This window comes from Cicer arietinum, chromosome 4 (genome assembly GCF_000331145.2).
Source record: "Cicer arietinum cultivar CDC Frontier isolate Library 1 chromosome 4, Cicar.CDCFrontier_v2.0, whole genome shotgun sequence".
Taxonomy (NCBI): domain Eukaryota; kingdom Viridiplantae; phylum Streptophyta; class Magnoliopsida; order Fabales; family Fabaceae; genus Cicer; species Cicer arietinum.
Window position 1 is genome coordinate 10,473,429 of NC_021163.2, and position 17,135 is coordinate 10,490,563.

Here is a 17,135-nt window from a genome sequence, read left to right on the forward strand (position 1 = left end):
ATAGATATAAAAATACAATTAAATTATAATATAATAATAATGAAAAGATCAATGTGCTTTCCTCACCCAAGACACTGATTGTAATAAAGAATATAAAGATACCCTTCTTTCTTAATCTCTCCGTCTTATTGCAAAATATAAGAAAGAAAAAATCTCTGATCCTTTTCTCTTTGGTGTCTTCCTCCTATATATAGCCATGTCATGACATGAGAGAATTTTTGTGAACTTCTCTTCCTTCATAAAAGTCCACAACCATAAATATATCTCCCTTTATGTCATAGATTTTTTTCTCTCTCTCTTTCACATACACAAATATAAATTATAAGAAATAGTCCATCCCATTATATTACTACTATTATTATTTATATATTTTTTTCTCCTTTTTCATATATGGAAGATTCAGAAGAAGATGAGCTTCTAAATCTTAGCCTTTCAGTTTCTTCCAATAAAGAAAGAAAAAAAAAGGGAAAAAACATCACAAATAATATTAGAAACTCCTATGAAGGCTATGAAGCAAAAATCTTTAGAGTTCTTCAAATGAGAGAACAAATGATAAGACAAGATCATAGAAGAAAAAGTGTTGTTAATGAAGATCATGAAAATGGTCTTCCATTAATTCACTTACTTCTAACAACAGCAACATTAGTTGACAACAACAACTTTGATTCATCTCTTACAAACCTAACAGATCTTTACAAAAATGTTTCCTTAACAGGTGATTCTGTTGAACGTGTTGTTGCTTATTTCACAGATGGTTTAACAGCAAAACTTCTGTCAAGAAAATCACCATTTTATGACATGGTTATGGAAGAACCAACCATTGATGAAGAGTTTCTTGCTTTCACTGATCTTTATAGAGTCTCACCTTACTTTCAATTTGCTCATTTCACTGCAAATCAAGCTATCTTAGAAGCTTTTGAAAAAGAAGAAGAAAAAAACAACCGTTCTATTCATGTTATTGATTTTGATGTTTCTTATGGATTTCAATGGCCTTCACTTATTCAATCACTCTCTGAAAAAGCAACAAGTGGAAACAGAATCTCACTAAGGTTAACATGTTTTGGTAAGAATCTTAAAGAGCTTCAAGAAACTGAAAGTAGGTTAGTTAGTTTCTCAAAGGGTTTTGGAAACCTAGTTTTTGAGTTTCAAGGGTTATTAAGAGGTTCTAGGGTTATTAACCTAAGGAAGAAGAAAAATGAAACTGTGGCAGTTAATTTAGTTTCTTATTTAAACACTTTGAGTTGTTTTATGAAAATATCTGACACATTGGGATTTGTTCATTCTCTTAACCCTTCCATTGTTGTGTTGGTTGAACAAGAAGGTAGTAGAAACCCTAATAGAAACTTTTTGTCAAGATTCACAGATTCTTTGCATTATTTTGCAGCCATGTTTGATTCACTTGATGATTGTTTACCACTTGATAGTATTGAGAGGTTGAGGATTGAAAAGAAGGTTCTTGGAAAAGAGATTAAAAGCATGCTTAATTATGATGTGGAAGGTGGTTTTGAACTTGATTGTCACAAATATGAAAAAATGGAAACATGGAAAGCTAGAATGGAGAATCATGGATTTGTTGGTACTAAAATAAGCTCAAAAGCTATGATACAAGCTAAATTGTTACTTAAGATGAGGACACATTATTGTCCACTTCAATTTGAGGAAGAAGGTGGTGGTGGTTTCAGGGTTTCAGAAAGAGATGATGGAAGGGCTATTTCTTTAGGATGGCAAAATAGGTTTCTCATAACTGTCTCAGCTTGGCAATCACTATGATATCATATCATATCATATAACCTAACCCTTTTCATCATTTTTATGCTAATCATCTTTTTCTCATCATTTTCTTTAACTACCTATTTTTTTGTTGTTGTATTTTATATATATTTATGTCTTCAAATATTAAGAGTTTTTTTTTTTTTTTAATTAGTTGTTGGTAGGTTGTTCAAGTAAGGATATTTAGGTGAATATATATATATATATGAAGCATATATGTAATTTTATTAAGGAATCAATTAGTGTCCTTTTTGTCTTGTTCAATGTTTAAGCATATGATGAACCCTAATTTTCCTTTTTTAAGTTTTGGGTGAAAGTGGAAAAACCCTAGTTAATGTGATGAATATATCTTTTATGAAACCCAGGTTTATACTTGAGTAAGATGTGGTTTCTTGTTATTTGAAAATGTCATTTTATGTATGGATATTTAAAGTTTTTTTAATTGAACAAAAAAAATCAGATTTTTTGAAAGATACTGATGATGACTTCATGAATCATCTTATAATCTAGCAATAGAATTTAAAATTATTTATTTTCTATGGGAACTGTTATTATCCTTTACTTTTTTATAGTAAAAAATGGTGTCAAATAGCTAAGAAGATGTGAGATTGTTTGAGATAGTATTCGGATGAAATGATAAGGATTTCTTCATTTAGATGAAATGGTAAGGATTTTTTTTTATTTTAAATAAAGGTTTTGAATTTAAATTCAACTTTAAAAATGCAATAATATTTAATTTTTTGATGAAGTGTTTTGTAACTTATTGCGGTTTAACCCGACTTGATGGATAATATTTGATTAAAAATAATTTGTTTAAGAGAATTTAAAAAAATAAATTATGATTTATTTATAAGTTATTTTTTAGTTAATATCTTAAAACACTTTAAAGATAGTTTATGAAAATAATTTATAACTTATATAAAAATAGTGACATATAAATTATGATTTATTATATATATATATATATATATATATATTATTTTCAATCAATTTCCATAAGTACGAAATGAAAATAATTTATAATTTATATAAAAATAGTGATTTTATTTTATTTTATCTTATATTATAAAAATAAGTTATATATAAATCTGTATGCATTAAACAATTATACTATAAGTGTTTAATTAATTGTTTGTTTAAACAATATTTTAATCAACCAAAATAAAAGCATTGAAAAAAACTTTATTTGTCTTAATCTTTCAGTTTTTAAAGGAATATGAAATGATAATTTAGTATTTGATTGAAAAATAAATAAAATTTGTCCTAAATTTTTTATAATCAACATCACCAAATTCAATTTAATCTATTGATCTTGATATGAAACTCAATAACTAATTACTTTAGTCCAACTTTGAAATGATCCGATGTGACTAGCACATGAAATTGTTTTCAAAATTCCCACAACGACATATGTTTTATGAAATAGAAGTTCATACATGAAAAAATAACTCAATTGATCCATAACTTACAAATAAGGGAAAATAAATTATTTTTTTAATTCGTTAAATTTATACTAATCAAATGACTATCTCAATCGAAAAAATATAGAAAAATTATCAATCATCTAAGCGAATTGAACACTAAACCTATTAACTATTTATGTTGTACTTGTTTACTAATTTTGCCCTGGTGATAATTCTAAATTAAGTTAATTATATGCACAAGTAATGACAAATAGTTCTAATGTGAATTTTAGGAGGAATAAAGTTATATCTAGCTATATTCTGATTGTCACCCTGGTTGTTATAACTTGTAAGCTATATATGGTTATTGTCTAGTGTTAATTCGTGCAAAACAGAATTACAATACTCTGAGTTTGTCCCAGATAGGCATGTTTTAGCATGCAAGACAATGTTGTGTTTATTGAAAACTGCAATGTATTCCATGCATTAAAGTTCATGTTATGTTATTCAACTATGTACCTATACAGCCACCTAGCATAATCTACATTTTCAATTTCTTGTGCACTAATAAAAAATTTATTTTATTTAAAATTTAATTGAATATAAAATAGTTTATGTTTAAATATACACATTTAAATTTAAAAATGGTAAATTTTAATCTAAAATGAAAATAAAATTTGAAAAGATAAAGCAAATTTACACATACTCTAAGCAGAAACCAAAGATAGGCATAGGTAGAGTAATAACTCCCAGAAAGCTGCAATATTTACTATAGCTTGTAGATCACAATTTGTTATCTGTTTGGGGGAATGTGAGCCTGAATCTGATCACCAACTGCAAACACCTTCTCTATGTTATTGCTGCTGCAGGGGAAGGAATCTCTTCTCTTCTGCCACGGAAACTTCAAACATCTACCCATTTGAGGCAAACAAATAGCTAATTAATGCATTTTTTTTTATTCAAATATATACCACTACATTTTAAAATCGTAATATTAATGTAATTTTGAGATATACTACTACTACTACTACTCCTATCTATGTACATTGAGTGGAGAATTTATTTGCTTGTATATGTATTAGTAGAATTTCATGTGTTGAAAATTGAATGATGTAGCATATACTATGATGACTGCAACACATAGTATTTAACTTGTGGAATACATTTCCATTGGAAATTTGTGACATACTATTATACTAACTGTGACATGTCAACCACCGAATCATCTCTTCCTCAACTATTTTGTCATTATCACCAATTCGAATCATTGCAGGTAATGGTATGGCCTCTGATTAACGACGTCGCATTACATATAGTACTAATTATTTATTATGTTAAGTCACAACTCAATCTCAGATGCACTTCAGTTTGCTTATTCTCTATACAAATAAACTACTACACTTTATTTTACCGTATGCAATTTTCATATTGGGCCACTTATGTTATTATTCTTAGGCCCGTTTAGCTAAGTAATGAATAGGCCCATTATATTTTAGTACGGATTGTGAGTCATATATATAATATATATAATCTATGGTCTTTTGACAAGAAAAATTTTGGTATTAAAGTTGATATCGTTTTTATATTTGAGAAAATCATTATTATATTTTTATTCGTATTAAGTCAATAAATATTTAATTTATATCAGATGTTATACAAATTTATGAACAAAATACAAGTCATAAAGACTAAAATCTTAGTCTAATTCGTTTTGAGTGGTGGAAGTTAAAGAGAAGGAAGAAGGAGATGATTTTAGTTTTAATTATGATCTAATTACACTACTTGGGTTTAAGCTAATATGATTTAAAATAGAAGGAGAATGTTAAAGCTAAGATGATTTTAGTTGTAATTATGATCTAAGAAGGAGAATGTTGATTTGAGAATAATAAGGTGTTTATGCAGTGATGTGGCAGAGAAGGATGATCAAACAATTAAAAATTATTTAAATAGTTATAAAGGTAAAGTTTTAGTGATGAGGAGGAAAAGATTGCTATTATAAAATATCTAGTCAACCAAACTATCAAGATACAAAGAGATGAGGTTGGTTTCTTTGAAGTTGTTTCTAAATTAAAAAACATAAATAAATAGATGCTTACAATCTCGTTCTAGAACTGCAAATCATAACATTAGCTTTTGCCTTTTTCGTTTTTTATTTTTTATTTTTGGATAAACATTTGTGTCCCCAGTGTTTTTTCCCATTTTATTTGATTTTATAACCTTTTAGCTTATTAAAAAAATTATATCTTCTCAAATATCTCAACAATAAGTTGAAATAAGATTAAATAATTGTATAAAAATATTCAGTCGTAATTATATTTATTTTTCGGCTATGTAGATTTTATTTTGAAAATGTAAAATAAAAGAATTAAGTGAAAAACTATTGTTGTTCATCATAATATCTATTAAGCTCGTATTAATTTTCAATCTACTATCTTTTTAATTAAGCTCGTATTAATTTTCAATCTACTGTCTATTTAGAAAACCCAATAACACCACATTATCCGAAAAATAATAATATTAAACACAACATCTGCAAAATGTTATTTTTTAAATCATGAAAAAGTCATTTTTTAATTAATTAATTTTTCACTAATTAATTAATTAAAAAAACATATTTTTACTTGAAAAATATTTTAAAGACACACTATTTTATCTGTAAAATATTCTAATACGTCTCTTGAATATTTTATCAAAGATTTTTTCATAAAAAACTAATACTTTTATAAATAAAAAATTAATAATATATTTTTTTTATATAAATAATTTGGGCCTATGTCGAAGATCAATAATCATATTATCCAATTAAATAAATTAAAAAAAATACTGAATTTAAAAAAGTTGTTAATCGTGGCAAATTAAAAATCAAGGAATAGTTAAACGTAAACTGAAAAACGCTTAATTAAGAAGTAGCCGTTGCACAATTAACGTTCCATTTCTCCAAAAACATTACAAAAGCTCTCTCTCTTCTCTCACACTTTCACTCTCAACCAAAGGAGCCTCCTTCTTTCTCATTCCTCCCTCCCAATAATAATAATGGCTTCAATCTCCGTTTCACACGATAACACCATTAACCCTAATCAACAACAACCACTACAAGAGGAACCTATAATCCCAGTTTTGACTGTTTTCAAGAACAAAGCAATCCTCAAGAACATCTTCATCATCCTCGACAATAACAATAACAACATCTTCAATGATTACACTCTTCTCATCGGTCGACACCAAAATTGCAACATAGTCCTCACTCACCCCAGCATCAGCCGATTCCACCTTCAAATTCGCTTCACTCCCTCTTCTCGCTCCATTTCCCTCCTCGATATGTCTTCTGGTATTTCAAATCAATCCCCCCCTTTTTTTTTTGTATTATTCATTATTGATTATTGGAATCTTGATTGGTTTTTATTGTATGTGGTGGTAGTGCATGGAACGTGGGTGTGCGGTAAAAAGATTGAACCTGGAGTTACCGTTGACCTCAAGCAAGGTGACACCTTTACACTTGGGGTTTCAACTAGGGTTTATTTTCTTCACTTTGTTTCTCAATTGGATGCCGAAGCAATAAAGGTACCATTTTTTATTTCAATTTTATGTTGTTCTTGCTTTTATTTTCTTCATTTCATTTGTGTTTCGTCTAATTGTTCATTTTTAATTCCTTTTTGTTCAATATTGGGTTTTATTGGAATTTTGCTAGTTACTTAGGATAACAAATTTTTCACAATTTGATATAGTTTAGTTTTTAAGGTATTGTCAACAAGACCTTGGAGGAGTGGTTTAGTTTGGTTATATTCAGTGTATGTGTTTGTTTGTTAAGCAATGCTTAATGTTATCTTTTTTTTTTTTTTTTTTTTTTTTTTAGAAGAACATTGGTTCTTTATGTTGTGATGACGATGAAGAGAATAGCCAATCCAAAGGTGAAACATTTGATGTTCAGGATGACTCATTTGGAACTGGAACATCGTGCTGTGATGGTGAAAATAACTTGTGTGAATGTCAAATCTGTTTCCTATCTCCACCTTATGTGCATTCAGTTGATGAAGTTGATAACAAACGGGTCACTGAAGCTTGTTCCGAAGTAGAGATGCCAGGAGATACTAATTTGCTTTGCACATTGAAGGAATATGTTAAACAAAACATATGTATCCCAGGTTTGGAAGCAGTTCAGGGCACTAAATTGCGCCAAGAATCTTCTGTGGAAAAGCAGTGGATTGATCCTGCAGCATCTTTTGATGAAAATTGTGATGATGCTTCAGTGGATGTGATAACTGAAGAATCTGAATTTGGATGCTCATCCGAAGATAGTTACAAGTTTGAAGATATTTTAACTAGTGGAGCAAGAGTTTTCAATTCTGAGGACATGTCTGATTCTGAATCTCATCAAACCAATGCTGCTGAGGAAGTTTCTGTGGATTCATTCTCTGATGGAGAAAAACAAGATATATGTGGTGAGCAGTATGAGTCAGAGTTGCAGAACCCGAATGCTAAATCTTGCCATGAGCAACTGGATGAAATAGTTGAAGATATTGGAAATAAATGGATTGAAAATGTGGATCCTGCATCTTCTGATGAAAATGGTGAAGCTGCAGTGAATGTAACACCTCTAGAACACAGATTAGGATGCATCTCTGAGGAAAATGATGACAGGATTAACGATGTTTTAACTAGCATAGCAAGAACTTTCGTATCTGAAAAAACATCTTCACTAGTTGAGGAAGCAATTCCTGTAATCAATTTTCAACAAATCGAGATTGTTGAAGAAATTGCTGTCGATTCGTTATCTGATGGAGAAAAGCAAAATCAATGTGACAAGGAGTTCCAGACATACCTGAATGCTAAACCTTGTGATGGAGAAAGTAACTCACTGGATGAAATAGCTGATGATACCATGCAATCCTTTCAGACAGAGCCACTTAGTCCTGCAGTGCCTCAGGAAGCTGATTTAAAGATTACAGACAAGAAAGAGAATCAGACCCCGCAATATCTCATTGCTGAAAGCTGTGTAGAACAATCATCAGAGAAAAGTACAACCTTTGTTAGTGATATTCGGTCAAGAAGGGATAAGGCTGCGAGTGCACCTCAGGATCGAATCAGGAAGAGCAGATTATTGAACACACCTAATGTTGACACTAAGTTTGCAATGAGTAATTTGAAGGATATCAAAATCATGAAGCCAAGGGATCTTTTCTGTGTCTTGTATGAAGAAGAAATGTTCACTCCAAACAACGAAAACTCAAGCCCGACAAACACCTTTCACTTGCAGTTTATGAGAAAGAAAGATAAGCTAGAAGGAAGTAAAAGGTCCAAGTCTCAAAAGTCTCATAATTTGAAGGCTAATGTTAGTCCCAACTTCTATTCATCCAAAAGAAGTACAAGTCCCAACATCTATTCAAAGTCACAATGGTCACATAATTTGAAGGCTAATTTTAGTCCCAATGTCTATTCAGCCGAAAGAAGTACAAGTGCCATTTCGAACAAAGAGAACCAGACTCCAATAGGATGGAACTCAGGGAAAAAGCCTCTTGAAAAGAAGAGAGTGGAAAGGATACCCTTACAATCACTAATGAGCTCTGGAAGCAATCACAATTCAATGAATTCTAGTCCTTTTTCTGCTGCAAAAACCATTGTTGGTGGCACTGCCAGAGCCCGTAATTGTGGACACATTTCATACAAGCACAATGAAACTTTTGTAAGACATCATTCTGATTGTGAATGGCTCAAGAGTTTTTTTTTTTTTTTTATATATGCTTACAATTACAATATGTTTCGTTTGCAGCATATTAGTAAAGAACAAAAGAGGAGCTGGGACATGGTTGTAGACTCTACTTCTCTTCTGAACAAGGAGTCAAGAAAGGCTTTGCAGCTTCTACAAGGTCTCAAGGGAACTCGTTTGATCATTCCAGAATCAGGTACCTATGAGTATCATATTAATACATGCTTTGTTTTAATGTGCTTTGTTTGAAATGATGATGCTTTTGAAATTGGTTCTTAATGACACTGTTTTGTCAGTGATAAGAGAATTGGGAAGCATGAAGCAACAGGTTGGGATTTTTAGAAGGATTTCAGAGGCTGTCTTGGCCTTGGAATGGATTGAAGAATGCCTGGTGAAGTCAAATTGGTGGATTCATATCCAGAGCTCAATGGTGGAGGAAAATCACATCCTTGACTTTGCTCTTCAATGTAGAAGAAAATATAATGATGGACAACTTGTCCTTCTTAGTGATGATGTCACCTTGAAAATAAAATCCATGGAAAAGGTATTTATTTATTTAATTCATGACAAACCTCAGCATTTGGATTAATCTAACGGTCAAAATAAAGTACTCTAGGACATTAGATTAATTCAACGGCCAACAGAACTAATGATTCTTCATCTTTTGACAAGTATGTGTTATCTCTTTTCACAGTATACTATTTCTCTCTTAACAATTTGTTAAAAAAATTGTGCTGCAGGGGTTGAGATGTGAGACGGTGCAGCAATTTCAACAGAGTTTAGTGAACCCTTTCTCTAAGAGGTTTATGTGGGAAAACAGCTCTCCTCGAGGATTGACTTGGTCTTGCCAAGATGATGTGGTTTTAAAGGAGAAATACTGCGGTTTGCCATCAAAGGCTGGTTTGAAGCTCCTAGTCACTCAAAAGTTTGTGATAGCAAGCAGCAACTAGCTTGTTTAATCTTTTTTTTAGGCAATACTAGCAAGTTTAATCTCTTAAACCAATTAGTCTTAATTTTCAGTTTGTAACTTGCTATCAAACTCCAGTTCTCCTTTCAAGTTTCAACCTCCCTGCATCCAATGTTCTTTTTTTAATGTTCAATGAAAAAGGATTGCTACACATTAGCCCGTCCATTAAGATAGCCGTGGTAAGAAGATCTATTTGCATATTAGCTTATATTTTTAAAAAGAAAATTGTGGAATAAATATCTTTTGCACATTTTTGGAAATGGTTTTAAGAAAAACACAATTGCTATTTTAGAAAAAATTATGAATTGCTATTTTAGAAAAAATTATGAAAGCGCGCACCTTTTGTTTATTGATGGAAAGACACGGTGGAAGGAAATGATCCAAACATCTGGTGTCCTTTCTGAGCCTTTTTATGAGTTGGCCATAATGGTAAAGCCATTTAAAAAGGCTTCATCATGTCATACATGAAGAAGAAAACTGAATGATTGAACAAGACTGAATGACAACCAAGTGTGCCACTAAAAAAGCCTACAGTTACACTTATTACTCGAACTCATTCTTGAATTTGAGATCCACGACTCACATGATACTTCAACTAAATTATTATCAAACAATGTCCATATTGACAGGTTAAAATCAATAACAATCGCACGCAGTACCTGAGTTCAACTCATATCTTATTCTATCCACATAGGCAAGAAGACTGTTGCTATGGATGTCTTTTGTCAATAACATACATAATAATTTATATTCTCAAACAGGATCATTTGCAATTAGTGTTTAAATTGCCAAATCAATCATATTTGTTCTATACATATAAACCACGTAGTATTTTTACAGTGAAGATCCTCTGCATTTGAAATCTACACTCAATGATGGTATATGGCTGCATAGAACCTCCATTTGAATAAAGAATTAGAGCTTCTAGAGAATTAATCTTTCTATATTAAGAAATGGCGAGTACACGAGATACTTGACCAGCTTTACAAAACTAACAGAAAGAAAAAGGTTACTTGACCAGCTTTAAAAAGGCTTATTCCTTAACAAGGTAACAACGAAAACATAGATATTATGTAGATTAACACCATCATAAACTGTTACAACAGATTGTCAGAACACGATTCACCACCAGATTTGGGAGCATAATTAAACGATCCCGACATCAGAAAAGAGAAAGAGCTTTCTGAATCTTCAAATGGAGGTTGGGAGAATTCATTAAACCCACCAAAGTTACAGCCTTCAAAGTTCAAAGGTGAGAAACAATTGATAGGATCATCAATATTTCCTTTCACATCCATGATGTTATTAACTCCATTTTCACTTGAAGGATTTGATCCAAAACAGAAGTTCATGCTCCCTAAGATAGTGCTATTTTCTTTGGTGTCACATCGATCATGTGGCTCGGCAAGTCCTTTTGTATCTTCCAAAGGAATAGCCGGTGTATGGCCTTGGAATAGAGCAATGTGTCCAAAAAGCTTGTCTTTCCTTGAAAATGTTGTGCCACATGAACAGAGCCATTTATCCTTGCCACAGTGCTTTTCATGAGTCTTGAGATCTGCAATGACTGAAAACTTCTTTGTGTGGCATCTGCTGCAAGTGTAACTCTTATCACAGTGTGTTCTTTTGTAGTGGTTTTTGACACATAAAATAGTCTTCAGAGGCTGAAATTTTTTGTGATCTTTGTTACGCTTGCAGCCGGCATAGGGGCATGAATACCTTTTGATAAGCTTTGGTTCAGACCCAATTTCTTTATGCGGTTTTGCAAGGGCTGCTGGTGTTTTGTACTCATCACCATGACCTCGCATGTGCATGCGAAGATTTGCATCCCTCTTGAACCCTTTGCCACATATTGTACAGAAATGTGTGTGAGGTGCAAGGATTTCTTCTTTTTCGAGTTGTAAAATCTCATATGAACCAGGTGGAAGGTTCTCTCCCTCGTCCATATCTTCGTCATCTTTATGTTCATGTTCTTCCATATTATGGTTGTGCTCCATATCACAATTATTATTAGGTACATCATTCCGAATGGACTGATCAAACAATTTATTTCCACTATTATTTTGTGGCTGAATACCGTTACTTGCACCTGATCCAAAGGGAAGGTTAATCCCGCGAAGCTGGTTAAGCTGTCCGACCAATGGACTTGTGTTTGTAAGCGTGTGCCTAACCGAAGGAAGAAGACTACCTGCAGTAGAGATCAACTGAACGATAATCGATGTGAGATCAGCTGTGATAAGTTGCTGTTCTTGAGTCACAAGTTCATGAGGTTGTTCAAAAGGTAGACACTTCTTATTAACAATCAAATGCACTAGACCCTGGAGCTGATGGATCTTTTCTTCCAGGAATGAAAGGTTATTCAACATCGCACTCGGATCCCAATCTTGGAGTTTACCGGTTTCCTGATCAGGGATCTTAATATCTTTGTTAGATTCACCCGGAATCACAGACTGAGTTTGAGAGGGTTGGTTGATTTCTTTGAAAGGCGCTTCGATGCCGACCCCATAGAAAGGGGGAGGATCTGAGCATAAATTTGTCTGTATTCCATTCCCATGAGGGAGTAAGGAAGAGGACCTTGCCCAGTTGTTAGCACACAAGCTTCCCATTGGATTCATTTCAAACTCTTATCCAAGGAATCAATATTCTATCGATCAAAGTTACCTGTGTAAATAACATTCGACAAACATCAAATATCTTAAATATCCAACTAGATACGACCAGGAAAAGGATCTAAATTAATATGACAAGTGAAAAATATGCACATGACCCCAACTAGAAGACATATATCATTCAACAGAGGTGTCCATCTGAATACAAATATCACATATACCATAAGATTGACAATTGGTATCAAACTTTGGAAATGGAAGTCTCTAATACATCAATAAACTTTAGATTGCTACATGGCCAATCAACCGGTAAAAGCTAAGGTAGTAAGGCTTATACACTAGTGACCAGTTTCAACTCTCAAGACCAAGCTATTTTTCACTTCAGGGATCTTCAGATCCAAATTCAAACTTTTCCCCTTCCAACAAATACTTAAATCTTCAAACAATCATTAAAAAAAATACCCTCTTAACCCTTCATTTCTATATGAAACTCCATGATGAAATACTCAATTTGCAGATACTCAATCATCAAATCTCTTATAGGGAGAACTAAATAGTAGCATAAATTACCCTATATTCAAGCATGCTAGCAACTAAATAGAAATTCAAATTTTGACCCCAAGAAAAAGGAATAAAAATAATAATAATAATAGTCAATTTAGAGAAATCCCCCTCAAAAGATTCAATAAATCATTTCACCTATCACATAAAAAACATAAAATAAAAAAAAGGAGGCATGCTTTGTGAACAAAGAAACCCTAGAACTTGAAGTAACAAAAAAGATCAACAGAATAAAATAAAATTAGATAATAATAGAATGAAAGAACTTACTTTACTGTCACAAGTTGAAAGCTGAAAGGATGCTTTAACAATCTGAATACTCAATATTTGTGAAAGAAAAAAAAAATGAAAAGAAAAAAATAAAAAAATTTGGGATGAGAAAGAAAACATAGAAGATGAAGTGAATGGTTATATAAGCATTGAAAGTAAGCATAAGTCATGTAATGTTGAGGTGAACACAGCAGAACAGAACCATAGTTGGTCAACACATACTAAACTGCCGTCCATTTGTTTGGTCAATGTTGTTGGGCCCCACTTTGGTGGGGGCGTTTCTTATCATCTTGTTTTTGTATCCTTTGATCACAGCCGTTGCTTTGTTTTGATGGTGTTGTCATTGGAAGATGATTGTGGTGATAGAGAAGAAGACAAACGACTTGTGCTTTGATTATTGATTATTGATTATTGATTATTGTTTATTGTTTATTGTTTATTAGTTATTTGAACTTGAAGTGATGAGGCCATCTATGGGTCCTACAAAGGTTACAAAACATGGTCAGACATGGCGATTAGGATGTAAATATTCGGTTTGGAAGTAAGTTTTTTTTCATTTAAGAAAAAATTTTAATAAATAAATAATAGGTTGATTTGGTATGGTTCAACTGTATTAATTATTTAAAATTTAAGAAACCCTTTTTTTTTTAAATATAAAATAAAATTGCAAACATTATAGAATTTTTTACTATCAAAATATGTATATAAGTTATAATAAAATAAATAATGTATAATGATTAAACAATATATGAATACATCACACTTTTTATGATGACAATATTAATATAGTTTTTTTATAGTTTAAAATATATATATATATATATATATATATATTAAAATAATTTTGATAGACAATTATAAATTAATTGTATGTATCTTTTTGAAAATTATAAATGAAGTCTACATTAAATCTTATTTTTAATATTAATATATATGTTTAGTCAATAGAGAAATTATTTAATTTTGTGAGATTCTTAATTTTTATGTTGTTATTTTACATTTAATAGAAATCTCAATTTTGTACAAAAACAATTTACTTTTAATTTTTGTTTTAGATTTTTGAACTTGTTGGATCAACCTAACTTATATTCAAAATAGATCACCTTCCATCTATAATGATTGATTCATTTGAAATAAAAAGTGTTTTAAGATGAATAATTTTTTTTTAATTTATAATGTAATATTAATTTTTTTTCATTGTGTCATATAATTACTATTATATGTACCATTTTCGATTTCATATTTTTATTTTTTGTTAATAGTAATTGTAAATACACTAAAAATTAATAATAATTATGATAAAAATATTATTTCTCTCTTTAATTTATACATTTTTAATTATTTTGTTGGTACATACACTTTTCTTAATTTTAAAATAGTCAATTGAGTCACTTAGAGGGAGGGAGTATAAAATAATGATTCTTCCAAGTTTGTTTTCCAAGACATGCAATGCATATAATGTGTACTCTATGTTATCTCAAATATAAAAACAATGAATTAATTGTAATAGATGTATGTGATCCAAATTTTAAATTATATATATATATATATATATATTAATTTGTATCGATTAATTTGTTTTTTATTTCTTCAAGATTAGAAGTAGAATGCAAAATTGACTTGGCTTTGAAAAATAGACAAATTGTAGTTGAACTGGTGAAGGGGGTTTATTTGTTGGGGTCACCGAAACTTGTGAAAGGAAGTGAGTCTCCAAGGAAGCTACGTTCCCTACAAATATGGGTCTGGTGCACCTTTTCACGTGCATAGCTTTCTAATTCATGCCTTTCGTTTCCACTTCTCTTCCTATGCTATTGCTCAACCAAGAGACTTCAAAAACAAAATAAAAACATGCTATGCGTTCTTTTGTACTTCTTCCAACTCAAAATAAATATCTTATTTATATATCTTTTTTTATGTTTTAAATTATTTTTCATTTCAATATAATATTAAATTTTTTTATTAAGATATTTTTATTTATTGTATTTCAACTCGTCAAATTTTTATACTAACTGTAATTAATAAGAATATTTAAATAAATAAGATTTATTTTATTATTAAAATAAATCCTAATGATCGTTCTCTTAAAAATTGTGTTAGGCCTATATAAGATATTTAAAATAAGATAAATGAAGTAAATAATTTAGAATAAAATACAAGTATTTCAACATGTCAAAAATATGAAAATGTATTTTATTATCCCGTTCATTTCATATGAGACTGATTTTTAGAGTGTCATGTATGAACAAATTTAAATGAATGGAATTAGTGGTACAATAAGTTACACTACTGTTAGACGCATTACTTATAGACATGAGTCTATGGTATAACTTACTACATGTTTAACTTATGTGAGAGATTTTTTAACATAAGGTTAGGACATTTTTAAAAGTCTATTTTACAAACCATAAAAAATAAAAAAATAAAAACAAAAAACAAAAAATAAATATTGTTAGGTCTACTACAAATTTAGTTCAAACCATATTTTTTTTAGATAGACAAGGTTGTGAATTTTATAAGTTTAAATCTATAATATATTATATGACACAATAAAAAAAATGTCACACTTATGAATTTGATCGGTACATATAAGATTAATCCACATGTGCGAGTGGCAATATAATCCGGGTATCCGCGGGTGCGGGTTTGAATTTTATATTTTTATAACTAAAAATGTCAAGTTAGATGTCATAAAAAAGTCTTTTAAATCTATCAAACCGACCAACTTAAGTCTTAAATGTCAATTTTATAGATTGTTGAGCTCTTATGGTTGAATATATATAAAAAATTGTAGACTTTTTTTTTTTATCCTTATACTAAAAGTAGAACCCTAGATATAAAAAAAATGTTGTTTATAATTTCTCTTACTCTTGTTATTTTTCCTCAAAGTTTGTGAAGAATAACATAAAATTTTAGATGATTTTTCATAATAATATCTTTTACCTATAGTTCTTCGTCCTTAATCTAATCTAAAAAAAAAAAATCTATTGAGATGATTGGTGAATAGGATTTTATCATACAAAAGTATGTTGATCGCATCAAACATAATAAAATACATTATCTTTCTCTTAGTCATAAGATTCAATATAAAATAATTATTATCGCATCAAATATAATGAATTTTACTATCATTATATAGCTTATAAAAAAATAAAGAGTTTGCATAAAAAAATAAAATACTAAATTCAAACTTTGCATAGAACACTAAAAATTTCAATAATATTCTTATACTAGAGTATTGCAAAGGCTAGCTCATCCCGATCTATTTCCTCTCTAATTAGAGTCATCATAACCATTTTGTTTCTTTTGTGTATTTTTTATCACAAAATAATTATTAATTATAATCAATGTTCTTAATAAATTACTCCATATATTCATATTTATAAAAGATATTTTGACAATTTCCATGCATATTAAAAAGTTAGTATTGTAATTAATTAATGTGTATAATTTATGTACGATTGTTAATGAATTATCATTTATGTATAGATGTATTTAATGTTAAATTTTCATATTTCAAAGTAGTAATTTGGTAGCATTAATAAAAAATAAATTTAAAAATAGAATAATAAATGTATTTAAAAAATGTCAAAAAGAGTTTTAAAATTAGAGATGGAGCGATTTCGAAAGTTTTTTTTTTATATATATAAAAAATAAAACCAAAATTTTTATTAATGTGACATTGAAAATATAAAACAACACTTGTTTTTAAATATTTTTATTTTGCTAATGCTGACACCCAATATAAAAAGAAGGGGAGTAGTAATACTTTTTTAATTGAGTGTGGATTAATTTTTTTTTTTAAATGATTAAAGAAAACAATAAATAAATTAAATATTTTTAATACGTTTGCATTT

The 17,135-nt window shown here is 29.9% G+C and overlaps 3 protein-coding genes across 3 annotated transcripts; 2 read left to right on the forward strand and 1 right to left on the reverse strand.

Annotated features, from left to right (window-relative positions):
- The first annotated feature begins 223 nt into the window (after positions 1–223).
- Positions 224–2,034, forward strand: LOC101514777 (GRAS family protein RAM1-like). Its single transcript, XM_004496297.4, has one exon. It carries the CDS (start codon positions 391–393, stop codon positions 1,768–1,770), a length of 1,380 nt encoding a protein of 459 aa, XP_004496354.1. The 5' UTR covers positions 224–390; the 3' UTR covers positions 1,771–2,034.
- A 4,071-nt stretch (positions 2,035–6,105) lies between these two features.
- On the forward strand, positions 6,106–9,995 carry LOC101515102 (uncharacterized). Its single transcript, XM_004496298.4, has 6 exons — positions 6,106–6,501; positions 6,592–6,734; positions 7,027–8,853; positions 8,941–9,073; positions 9,174–9,421; positions 9,618–9,995. Exons 1-6 carry the CDS (start codon positions 6,207–6,209, stop codon positions 9,825–9,827), a joined length of 2,856 nt encoding a protein of 951 aa, XP_004496355.1. The 5' UTR covers positions 6,106–6,206; the 3' UTR covers positions 9,828–9,995.
- A 771-nt stretch (positions 9,996–10,766) lies between these two features.
- Positions 10,767–13,439, reverse strand: LOC101515427 (protein SENSITIVE TO PROTON RHIZOTOXICITY 1). Its single transcript, XM_004496299.4, has 2 exons — positions 13,282–13,439; positions 10,767–12,502 (listed from the first exon to the last, which is right to left on the reverse strand). Exon 2 carries the CDS (start codon positions 12,454–12,456, stop codon positions 10,942–10,944), a length of 1,515 nt encoding a protein of 504 aa, XP_004496356.1. The 5' UTR covers positions 12,457–12,502; positions 13,282–13,439; the 3' UTR covers positions 10,767–10,941.
- Positions 13,440–17,135: the final 3,696 nt, after the last annotated feature.

Excerpts from the sequence above, each read along its gene's own strand:
- LOC101515102 (XM_004496298.4), top strand. The coding sequence starts at position 6,207 with ATGGCTTCAATCTCCGTTTCACACGATAACACCATTAACCCTAATCAA. Across the intron at positions 6,735-7,026 it reads TGGATGCCGAAGCAATAAAG|AAGAACATTGGTTCTTTATG; the intron begins GTACCATTTTTT and ends TTTTTTTTTTAG. Across the intron at positions 9,074-9,173 it reads TTTGATCATTCCAGAATCAG|TGATAAGAGAATTGGGAAGC; the intron begins GTACCTATGAGT and ends CTGTTTTGTCAG.
- LOC101515427 (XM_004496299.4), bottom strand. The coding sequence starts at position 12,456 with ATGAATCCAATGGGAAGCTTGTGTGCTAACAACTGGGCAAGGTCCTCT.
- LOC101514777 (XM_004496297.4), top strand. The coding sequence starts at position 391 with ATGGAAGATTCAGAAGAAGATGAGCTTCTAAATCTTAGCCTTTCAGTT.